Source organism: Varroa jacobsoni, unplaced genomic scaffold (assembly GCF_002532875.2).
Source record: "Varroa jacobsoni isolate VJ856 unplaced genomic scaffold, vjacob_1.0 scaffold_1148, whole genome shotgun sequence".
Lineage (NCBI taxonomy): Eukaryota > Metazoa > Arthropoda > Arachnida > Mesostigmata > Varroidae > Varroa > Varroa jacobsoni.
Window position 1 is genome coordinate 8,044 of NW_019214050.1, and position 12,519 is coordinate 20,562.

A 12,519-nucleotide genomic window follows, 5' to 3' on the forward strand; every position below is an offset into this window, starting at 1 on the left:
ATCGCGGGATTGCAGAGGAAAAGGCGTCGCCGTTCACTTTAAGTACCCCTGCTAGATGGCTACATAAATACAGACGCCGTCGACTAGAGTATCGGCAGCTAAAACCATCTACCGATGATTGTCAACCATTAGTTCTACTATTAGAACCGAAAGTTCTATCTTGTTCATGTGGTATAATGTAGAGGCAGTGAGTTCATATATGTGGAATGAAAAAGGCAAAAACAACAGATGCAATACGTAAAGTAGCGTTAACATCGTATAGTATTTTTCCTTAATTATTTAGCACTTTAATATTATTATTTTTTTCCGAATAAGTCCTCAAGGTTACTTCTTTTTAGGTATAGTATCAACGTCTTGTTGTCTAACCGTAAAAGGTCACCATGAACTGATCTGGGTTTCTCTAAGAGATCTATCTAAAAGATCGTGTTATTTTCCCCCCATTTTTTTGCATTCCTTATCTCCCTGATGCTTAGTATCTGCTGATAATTTTTGTTAACGCTTAGATTTGAACCAGCGTAACAGTATACTCGCTAGTTATGGTTACCATAACAACACATCGAAACAGATTCGCATTAACCACTCGGACTACGCCGCTCTTATAAGATAGCCCTACGAAATTGTCACAATGGTTTAGCTGTCAGTCAATAGGCCTAGCGGTCCCAAAACACTGTTGCACGTAAAGGCGTATACAGTCTGTGTCAAGTGGCACAAAGAAGGAGAATCGTTGGTGTCGTTTCCACTGCTCTCCTTGGTCATTAATGTGGCTGCTTAAGGTTAAGAGCGGTAAAGCCGCCTAAAAATTGTAATTGCCTAATTATTCGAGTCAAATTTTCCGCTCCTCGAAACATGTTCTCGTTCATTCACCGATACATTATATAACTGCGGGGATTGTCTTCGTTTTTAAATATTTTAGGGTTTATTTTTTAAGTTGTACCTAGACAACATAGCTTGCGTGCCCTGCAGCTTACCTTCAGTGAAATTACGGTGCAGTTGCGTAGGTGCTAAAGCAGGTGGTCTGCACAAAATTTATTCCGAAAGAAATTTTGTGCAGACCACCTTCTTAAAGAAGTTATTCGATATAATAGTGTTAAAAATACAAACTTGCCAAAACAACTAATACCATACGTTGATTGATTCTTTTTTTAGCTGTCCAATGAATTTATAGTGGATTTGCTGGGCGCGTCCTCGGCCTCGGAGCGGGTCTGACCGACCGAGCGAAACCGCCATGCTATTCCGCACCCGCCAAACAGAATCAGGCCCGAAGGGCGCCAACGCCATGTTGGCAAGCGTGTGTCGGAGAACGCATCGCCCTGTGAAGACAGCATCAGCCATCATCTTCGCCGTCTTCGCTGCAGCTCTCATCAGCCCCGTTAGCTCGGAAGGAATCAAGAAAAGAGGTAATATTATATTAAACTAATCATAAAAAAAAATAGTTCTCTTGTAGACGAGAACGTTTCAGTGTCAGATTTAGTGGCTACAGACACGAGGCATAAGGCGATGGGGCACCGTTGGATGTAATCTGTTATATCTCTCTTTTATGTTATACTTTCGTAATAGAGGGGCTGCTATACATGCAATTTACTGCAACATTAGTAGATTTTAAAAAATGAAAATAACCCAGCGGTGCAAAAGAAGTATACTTCGCAAGCTATAATTGACACTGGCCATATATCTAACTCATATTGTATAGGAAATCCAACGATGGGTAATCCTTTAAAGCAATCACGGTTACTTAAATTATACGGGTGACGGTCGAGCGTCGGTGCCTGTACACAACTCAGAAATCGCTAATTTCTTCTAACGATACTTCCGCAACAAATAGGCTTTTCATGCTCGTGGCAGGAAACTTTCTGTTGCGTAAAGTAAATCTCGGTAAAAGCTGAAAAAAACACTCAGCCGATCTTGATGCTTCCTTATCTCTTCGAGATGCTAAAAACAAACGCAACATTTATCGGTCTTGGCTGATCCACTTCGTGTGATTCTGAATATTGGGTCTCTGTTGACCATCTATCATGTAAGCGACATTTTCAGGCCAAAGGTGATGGTAGGAAACTACAAGATACTATGATTTTTTAGGCTGAAAACACAACCAGACTTCCCAGGAAGTGACATTTTTTTTTTTAGAATAATTGTTAATAAAAATTAAATGACAATTGTTCGTCACGCACCTGGCATTTTTACCTTACGCTTTATAATACACACGTCAATCAAACTAAGTAAGTATACTCCTGGCGACACTTGTATGTATGTAGTTAAATTTAAATTTATTATATTGTATGTGCTGGTTTTGTGCGTATGGCCATCCATCTGGAGCTATGCATAAATAATATGGTATTAGGTAGAGTTATGTTCGGGGAGTAAGCGTTATTATATATGAAGCTCGTTTTCGTCATCGTCGTTCGTTCATAACAGAGAGGCGTGTGTTATGGTGTGCTGAGGCTGACGATGGTGACGTTTTAGCCCTATTACTGCTGTAATGCTAAAGAAAGACGTCACGTATTTGCGTAGCCGCAGCTCATCTTGTGTCGGTCGGATGTTGCATGATCCGCGTATACAAACTGTATGCCGCGGCCACTAGTTGCTGGCTTACTGTATCGCAACCGAAGCCATAAACGCGAATTGTGATACTGTAGGCTGGTAGCGACAAATGGTCGTGTGAACTGTCCCGTAATGAGCGTTAACAAGTATCCCGTCTCACGATACTACCTCGGCTAGTTGCATCGCCTATACGTTCCAACCTATTTCTTTGCGCTAGAAGTTAAGTGGAAATTAAAGACAAAGAACTACTAGCGCCACGTTTTTTGACATGAGGTGTCGGCTTGGTATTCATTGCTGCTTTTACGTAGCGGGGTGCTCCGGGAAGGTCCGCGTAGGGCTAGCAATCTTCACGGTCCACAGTTAATAACTTCCCAGTAGTGATAGCATAACGGGCAGGCTGGCCGACTTTTGCTAGAGAAAGAACCAGCACACAATGCAGCTTATAGCCATTGCAGTATATATGTATGTTCGAGCATATATACGTATTTATATATATAGGTGGTTAGTTTGTCTTTGGGGTGGCTGACTGGTCCCTTGTTTGGCCGCATAGTCCACCACTTTCTCATTCGTGACTCCCGTTCTTCGCTGCCGCCCAGAACCCCGACGACCCTATGTTGGCTTTGGGTTGTTGTACAAAAATCGGCGGATGGACGGCCCGGGTTGGATACAGTGCTACATAAACCGTGGTGGCTTAGGTGGTCCACGACGTTGCCAAGAGAAGGATAACACGGCGGAGAGAAAACAGAGACGAAGCACAGCCCAGAATGGAAGCAGCAGCAAAAGCAGAAAAAAGGAAAATCTCATTCGCCTCCGTGGATAGTGGTACAGTGGAGCAATGTATTGAGGCAACTGTAGGGGGTTGTAGTAGTGGGTGGGCTGTTTGGATACGCGTAGGGGCCTGCCAAGGAGAGGGATACCAAGAAGCAGCAGGAGCAGGAGGGAAAAAAGGGGCAGAAATCACTTCTATTTATATTTATAAGGGCTAAGACCCTACGGCGATAAGAGCTGGTTGAATCAACGGCTGCTTAGATGGCCGGTAGGCCGACTGGTTGGCTGGTCGGTAGGCCACTCTTGCCACTGTGGCGGACGAAAGAAACGGACCACGTTCTTAGCACGAACAGCAGCAGCACTGGCTGGGCCTAAGGACAACGCAGGATGGCTGATGCTACCGCGTTGACGGGAAGCTGACGACGAGTCGTTAAACAAACACCCGCTGCTCACTCACACCAAGCAGCAGGATCACATACATTCTCAACAGGAGATACCTAGGATGGACCAGGTCAGAATAGGACGGAACGCTCAGAAATGCCAAGCCAGACTACAGCGGGTCGCTACGGCATGGACCTCTACAAGTGGATAACCTGAATAGGTCACACCGCTCACCGAGGTCTTTACTGTCGCCGTCTCCAAGTCGCTGTTGAATAGTGTGTTGATTTGCTCTTCATTTGGGGACCTGCAAGCTCCCGAAGAAGTACCGTCGCGCGGCACGCTTTTCATCAGAAGAAGCTCTCAGCAAGCCAGCCAGCCAGCCAGCCAGCTTGTCCAGAGAGGGATCTTCACTGAACAAGGGGTGGAAAGATAAGTGCACACGGAGAACGAAACCCTGATAGGTGCAAAACCGTTCAGTTGGTTCAGACAGTTCCGGCCGCTGCTGGTGCAACTGCCTTGCCTTAATGCCTGATTGGATGGAAATCAGTAAATATATCGGTTTCAGCTCAGCGGTGCCACTAGAACTTATACTTATACCGAAGCAAACAAAGAGAAAAACGCACATTTGTTATGCTCTTATAGTGTAATAATGTCATTGAGCCTGTGGGTTGGATGATATAATGAACATTCTGAATGCTTCCGGCTTATCATGCTTTCATAAGCCATAGGTAATTGCTTGTTTGCACAAGTTAATCATTGTTAGTAAGAAAGGTAGTGCATTTATTGCTACTGTTCTTTGATATGCGAGCTAGCGAAGCGAACGACACTGACTATAAGGTCCCCTGGGTATGCCTTACCTGCCTGGTGGTATCTAGAGTCGGGTTTCTTCAGAACAAGGGAGGCCTATTGTGCCTTGTAATTGCTGAAACATCCTGATTGTTTGACTTGATGGAAACCACGAGCATCCGATAACAAAAGTATAAGGCTATTTGTGTGTGTGTGTGTGTATATCTAGTGCGGCTCGGATGCTTCACCAGGGCCCAATGTTTCACGCAGTATCTCTTGCTCACTTCTATGTAAAAGACCAAGTAAAAAGCTTTTCATATACCGTATGTGAACGTAATCAGCGACTACTCAAATATATTGCCTAGAGCTGAAAAATGAGTAGAGTAAAATAGTAAATTGCTTTTATTTAAAGGCGTTCCGTACGCCGATGAAATCGCAGTATGCCATACGAGCTGATCGCGATCTCTTGTTAATCATCTGCGACTCTAGCCATAGATAAGTATTAGTCTACTTGTACCATGTGGGTAGCCGTAGCAGTAATGTCACCAGCAGCCAGCATGGCAAATGCGTTTAGAAATGGTGTTCGGAGTTCGAAACAATGCCGACGTTACTTCAGATGGCTGACTGAAACCAGAACAAAACGATGGGTCTACTCCACAGTTCAAACCCAAGGTCCACATGGCCTTAAAATTAATCGGTAGGCACGCTGTCACTGCACTATCGTGCGGAAAAAGGTGGCTTTACAGGCTTTTAAGCATTGCATATTTAATTATTCCAACGTTCAAAGAGTGATCTTGGTCGGGTACCTGGCTCGTGTGCCTGTCTACTTGATGATGGGCGGCTATTGAAGTACGTGTATTACACGTCGAGTCGCTGAGATCGTCAGATGTTTATCAAGTCAGTCGTTTAATCAAGTTACGCAGACTCTGCTATTGGCTACGACACTGCTACTACTTCTATCCCGTATAGCATAGCATAATGCTGCTGTTAATGTTGTCGGCAGGTAGGCCTGCCTGTTTCCCTGCCCGGACACCCGCCTACATATCTCAACAAGATGATCGCATAAGTTTGTCGTACTACAATGGGGAACGCGATGCGGAATAATGAGAGCACACAGGAGACTATGCTACGTTCTAGACAGCGGCGACGCGACTATTGATGTTTTCAGCAAATTTTATTTTACAGACACCCAGTTCAGCGAACTGGGTGTCACTCTGCACTATAGCTACATAGATATGCGCCAAGAGTAGCGACTGTTAGTGAGATATTCGAGTAAAATGAAGGACAAACAGCAAGAGACAGACATTGCGCGGGAAACAAGCGAACTGGGTTGGGAAAGGTTCATCTGGCGTACAATGAGTATGTTTCTACACAAGCTATTGATTTAGTCAATTCTCAGTTGTAGACTGTTTATAGAGGACTGGAGGGACGCCTTCGATCGTGTGTGTACTTCATCATTCGATTTAACAGCTTAATCTGTTCCGCCATGTTGATTTGTTTTCGAGGTTTTACCAGCTAAATTTATACATGGGTCGAAGTGACGCTGACACGGCGGCAGCAGTAAGCAACAGGCTGAACGAATTGAGTAGTTGCGCAACGATGTTGACAAGATCACACTCGGCTGTTTGTATGGGTTTGTCAGATGCCCATCGTTGTGAATACGAACTCAGTGAGAGCGTACAAACTGGATGTTGAGTGTGCGTTTGCTTAGCGTGACCTGTATACTCGTATGAGCTAATGATGTGGTACACGAAACAGTGCGCAAAGGTACTATAAAATTTACACCAATGCGAGCTACCACTGATCATTGGCAGAATTTTTAATTTAGTCAACCTCGTTCCGCCAGGCCGGCATGCTAAAATTTCAAGAGTTATTTGTGGCCGGCACGAGTGACCCTTAACGGTAGCTAGTGAACCTATCCTCTCCCGCTTGAAATTTCTCCAGTCGTGCCGAAAAACTCAAATCAGTTCAACATCTCAAACGTTGCTGATAACAATAGTATAGCATTATCAGTCTCTCCTTTTTATTCGGTCGGAGTAAGTGTTGGCATTGATTAGAGAACCATGCCCAAGAACAGCTTGCGGTAAACGTCTTTTGAAAAGCATTATTTTATTCGATTCAAGTAGCAGCAAAAAATATTTGAATTTCAGAGCTAAAAACAAAATTATACAGATGATTGAGCAGTTGTCAGGGCTTGCCGAGCTTCTGCTGCAGGTTTAGTATAACGTTTCGGCAGGATTGATGGCGGGCCATGGCTGTACAGTCAAGAGCTTGCATAGATATGGCGGCGGTACGACTGGGGCGGTTGACTGCCTTCCCCTGGTTCGTCGCCGCTCTGCGCGGTCCGCACGAACTGGCCAAGCATTGGGTCATGATGGCAAGTTAGTTGGACCTGCTGCTCTTACTGCTATCGCTTCTGTTTCGGCAACAGCCGCTTAGTGAGCTCCTTGCTGGAACCAAAAGCGCCGAGAACAAACGCTGCTCGTTGTGTTGTCCAGGCGCCTAAATGATACGCTTTTAATTAAACGAGCGAGAAGCTTGCACCCGTGCATACAGGCAGAAGCAAGCAAACGCGTATACAGGCTCACACATGTCTGTACTGTTTGTATATACACACTCATCATCATGAGACGAAAGAGGAACGCTTGCGTCAGTTTGCGGCGGTACACAGTTGTATCGAGGATAGTGGATGGGGGATGTTGCCAGCAAAATCGCTTTGAGAATCGAAAGCTAACGTAGGTTCTGGAAAAAGGGTTGGTTGTAAAGGGGCAGTCCTAAAGGCTTTGATGACAGGGCAATGAGAGGTACGTGGCGACCATGTGAGAAAGCATCCAAACGGGACCCGTAAAAGGATTCAGAGGAAAAGACGACCGTGACAAGGAACCGAAAGAAGAAACACTTTGGGTTGGATTTGCTCTGATGGGATAGATTTCTATGCAGACGCCTATATCGACTGTACACTCGACGGAGCTAAGATCATGCAAGATAGCTCATTCTGGCCGCCGGGCTCGAGGTGGGCTGCGCTAACAAGACAAGTAACGCTGCTGCTGGAAGCTTATCTCAAGAAAAAAAAAACACAAGAGAACCCAAGATACTGCAGCAAACAATTCGAGGAGATGAGAGAGAAGGGAGCCAGAGAGACGCTTCGAAACCCACTAGGGCTTCGGCGTTCATTCTCGCCGGCAACAGCGGCAGCGCTTCTTTGACAGTTTATGTTTGGGTTAGGCGCCAAATGAAGGTACTTCTTTCGATCCTATACGATGTAAGGCTTCTTGCATGGCACCCTGTTGCTCAGGACCAGTTGCGAATAGTTTCCATGGTTCGGCTTGATGCGCGTGGGGGATACGGGTACGATTCTCGTGTGCCAACAAAGCCATTGGCGGCAAGGGATGGGGCTACTAAGAAGCAGGGAACAGAGACACAAAGGGGCAAAAGCGGATGGATAGATAGGCGAAAGAAGAGATGCTAAGGGTGGACCTACTACTCGAAGAATCAAAGAACTGCTGCTGATGCTTCTGCTATCAGTACTGCGACGGTTTCTACATTCGACCGGCGTTGTACAGCGTGCGCAATCGTCATACAAACATAACTTAAGCAGCGAAATGTGTTAAGAATAACAGGAAGCAATTTGGTTTCGATTTACTACGTTGACTTGGATGACCATGCGCACAGGCGGTAGAAAGCCGGCCATAAGCGCGCTCGATTCGCGGTACCGGCGGCCACTGCGACTAAAAGATTAACAGAGAGAGAAAAGCTGCTTGATCGTTAGCCACACACTCGTTGACTCTTCAACGGATGCTTCATGCTTGCTTGGAGATCTACAGATACTTCCAGCGCGTTAGATAGTCGACACAGGCATCCTGATCCTGGCCCATTTCTCCTCATGCTCATTGTAATGCAAATTAAAATCAACGCGGCAGCCCCAGCACTGGCAGCAACAAAACAACAACAAAAACATACCATGCGGCAAGAGAGAAAGTGAGCTCGCTTGAAAGATTAGGATTTCGAGGTCAGAACCGCGATGGATATGATTCATTGAGACCAAGAAGATCGTCGCCGTCCTCATGCTTTTTGCAATACTAAGGCCGTCTACACTACCGCCATGTTGGTACTAAAGTGCAAGACCATCGGAAAACCATCCAATCTAGCCTGCTGCAATAGGTTATCCTCTTCTCGAATAACTAACTCCATTGACCCGATGATGATTGACAGGTGAGCGGACAGACAAAGATGATGATCAACGTAATACGAAGTCACTGCCATGTAGACGTAAATGGACACGACAAACTGTAGTGAAGCTTTGAACTATGACTGACTGGGAAGTTGAGCTTCGTCGTAGTCTATAGTGCGTTTGAGTTGCCTGATCGCTAGCCGTCATATTAAGGGTCAGAGAAAGGGCAAGGGCTTGTAGCAGGCTGGAGAAGGGTCAAAGGTATGCGTGCTTTTATGGAGTGCCTACTGCCTGTCACTGTTTGTCCGCCCGTCCGCCTCTTGTTGGGAATACGCCACAGGTGGTGGAGTTCACGAAACTGAACACGCTGTCCTCGGCGCCCGCCGCTTGGGGCAGAGTTCACAGCGTTTGACGATGCTGCGCTGTTCCGCAGAAATGATGCACCGGGTTGTTGCCGCAACAGCAACGAGAAGGGAAAAGTGCTTTGTTGTAGCTCGTTGTAGTACAAGGCAATGGCTGGTTGCTTCTAGACTAAATGAACACGCGCGATCTCGATGTACTCGGATGGACGCCACGAACGACCGGTGTGAATTTCGAGGGTGGGCTGCTGTCAGGAGACGTACCAGTCGGCTGGTTCACGAGTCTTAAGCCGTAACTGCAGGCACAATGCAGGCTGCTTGCCAGTTAGGGAACCGTTATCGGAGGTACGTTTGAAACTACCCAGCGAGCAGGAATTACGCACAGAAGAGCCTTGCAGTGTACAACAGCTTCTTCACCTCTGCATTCTCCAATGAAGTCTATGAATTTGTAAGCACGCCCGGTGCTACTATAATAATAATAGTAGTAGTATTCTGCAGTCGCTTAGCTTGTTTAGCATGGCAACCGCGGCGATTTTCACAGCGATCGCGGAGTCAGCAGAGGAGCGGTTGTGTATACTCGGTAAATCAAGCTAGCTAGTCAAGTAACCCCAGCTAAACGCGACAGTCAGCTAGCAAGCGTCAGTCCATGGGTAGGGGCCAACTGGTGATAGCGGACGGAGCTATACTCGTATAGTGCAGGACACCGCGTAGCTGGAATTTATGACGCAAATCTTCTGCCAAACATATACTGGGGTTCTGTACGTACTGGTTTGCTTGGCCAGCAGTGCTATAGAAAAAGCTAGCCTTGCGATGGGAAAAAGGGCAGGCTTGTCCAGCTATCTGGCTATATACTATACCAGCCAGCCTTATTGAGCCAAACACCCCTCCGACGAATTCGATTGTCTCATAGCTGGATGTGAGAGAACGATACCAGGCTTAGCGTAATTTTCCCAGATGTGCTGCATTGCACTCCACCGCGATCTTATGACTGCACGAAATGCTCATCGTTAGGTCGATGGCTGTGGTAATCGTCTGTCATATAGAACAGGTGAGATTGGTGGGAGAGACCGGCCGATTTGCCGAAAGGGCTTATATATATGAAACCCAAGCTATTATAGGAAAAGAAATTGTACATACCGTTTCTCCATAGTCACGTGGTTTCGTTACCGTTTTAGATAAAGATAGATTTATGAATTGACTTGGCTCGTCTTCAATTATCGCTCAACCCACTAGAACTGAAAAAAAAGGTCCTGTTCTACTTCAGTACAATCTAAGTAGAGTTTTATCATTCACTTAAACTAGTACAGATGCCTCTAATCTGCAATTGACGATAATATTCTGCATTTAGTTAGGATTCGTCAATGAGACTAGACACAGTAGGATCCAGGTAGGCGCGGTCAGATATAGGTTAGGTTTGGCCTATGAACTTTCAGTGGTGCCATATTGTGGGAGAAAAAGGTAGCGGTTTTCGAAGTCTGATTGGCAGCTGAAGAATCTTGCTCTCGCGTTTTTTGTGTTCGGGAATGCGGGAGTCACGGAAAAGAAAGGTTGATGGGAAGTAGCTTTGATACTCATCTTCAAATGTGTGCAGCAGCCTCTCAAGTCTGCCATGCATGCTCATCTTGCTTTTGTTCGCACTTCTATACATTGACGCATCTCGCTGAAATTTTTGCTTTCTTTCACTAACAGACGAAGGCGCCAACGATAACAAGAGTGATGCTGCTCACTTGCTAGAGTTGTGCTATTGAGGGCGTGTTCATCCTCTCTTTGTTCCCGCCAGTGTCGATGGTCGCTGGCTCTGTACCTGTATATGAAATCCGCTGCTTCTATTGGGCCCCCCGGTCTTTTCCCCCTGTGCTCAATGCTCTCGTATTGTGGATGTGGACTTTTGAGGGCGTGAGAAGGATAAAGGATGCTGGCCAAGCGCACTCCTTATTGACATTGGGATTCTGGTAGGATAGGAAGGATGTGCGATAAAGAGAGCAGGTGGAGGGAAGGCACTTCCACTTGTGAGCCTGCTTGGGAGCGTCCTTAACATCCCCAAGGCCTCCTCTGGCGGCCAATAAAAGTTAGATTAAAATATCAAACGAAAACGGCTAGAGAGCACGTTTGTATTTGTCCTGCTCTCCCTGCCTAACTGCCCCAAACTAACCTTTACTCCCGCATTTTCAACCCCTTCGTTGAGAGAGATAAGACCATCAGGATGAGCAGCTGGCAGCACTGTGCAGCCGTGGGTGCGTGACGTAGGCCGCGCAACGGATTTGAAGGAAGGTAGGGAAGGAAGACTGCAGCAAAAGCCATGCCATCATTGGCCTCTACGACGATGACATCGCCAGTCGCCTCTATCGACACCAAGCCACGGTTCTGCTAGGGAGTTCTATGGGGATGCTAAGATACAGATATATCTTCTGTGATTGCAGGCCAACCGACAATAGCTTTTTTGCGGCAGTTAGCCATTGTTCTTCGATGGCCGAAGACTGGTCCATCTATTTAGCCCCCTCGTATAAACAAGCTGCTATGTGGGCACTAATCCGATAGCGCTTCTGCCTGTTGGAGCCTTTAGAAAGCTTTGACACTTCTCGACCCTTGAGACGATGCAGCTTGATGATTTCGAAGTTTACCGCTCACTGTTGTCAATGTGTGAGAAATCGGCGAGATATGCCGCTCTGTGTTCGAGTTCGTTAGCCCGCCCTCCCGTCTGTGTTTTTAGGCCTGCCAAATATCATATCACCTTCGTAACCTAACCTAAAAAGCAGAAGATTATGTCGTACCGGCAGCAATAATCGGTCCAACGAAGTTAGGTTACATAGAGTAGAGCACGGTGTAGGGACAGTGCTGACTTGTCTGAGGAGCGAAAGGCGGCGGAAACTTGCAGCCGGTCCGGATCTCGAGCCACCAAACTGGCAGCTGGCTAAGCTTGTTCTAGTTTGCCAACATTCGACCGACCCACTAGCGACTGACCTGCCTGCTGTAAATATAGTTTTACCGCGACTGTAGACCCCCTTGTCACAGTAATAGTGGGGCAAAGCCACGTAACCGCTATGCAGGTAGTAATAGCTGCAACAGTTTGTATCGTACTTTCGCCGCCGCTGTAATCCTCGAGCTACAGGTTAACTTTTTTTACGATTGGCAAATTAACAGCTTTGTGTCTCGTCATGCCGGTCAGGCAAGCCCAGAATTGCGAAGAGAGCAGTGAAAGACTAAAAGAAAGGAACGTACGACTCCGTTGGGTCGGCCGCGTGAACTAGACGTTCCGACGCACAGCTTCTTGCAGCTAGCTGCTTTCTTGCTGTTTGGCTTATATGAATTTTGTAGCCGTCGAGCCAATGAACAAGTTTGGCGTTTGTTTTACCTGAACCAAATATGGTGGCTCCACGAACGATGTTTTTGTCTACGGTTCCACTGAAGTGACCTTCCCATGCTTGCGTTGTTTCCTTACACCTATTTAACTATTATACCAGCAACGATCAATGTCCAGCAGCCCCACTCTCCTGTCCCCCACGTGAACGGCGCGCA

At 46.4% G+C, this 12,519-nt stretch overlaps 1 protein-coding gene across 1 annotated transcript in view; it reads left to right on the forward strand.

The window, feature by feature from the left end:
- The first annotated feature begins 982 nt into the window (after window positions 1-982).
- Window positions 983-12,519, forward strand: part of LOC111267115 (latrophilin Cirl) — an 89,556-nt gene continuing 78,019 nt past the window's right edge. Inside the window, exon 1 of the mRNA XM_022845119.2 lies at window positions 983-1,397. Within this exon, the coding sequence (XP_022700854.1) occupies window positions 1,226-1,397 (172 nt within the window). The 5' untranslated portion in view covers window positions 983-1,225. The remainder of the gene's footprint in view (window positions 1,398-12,519) is intronic.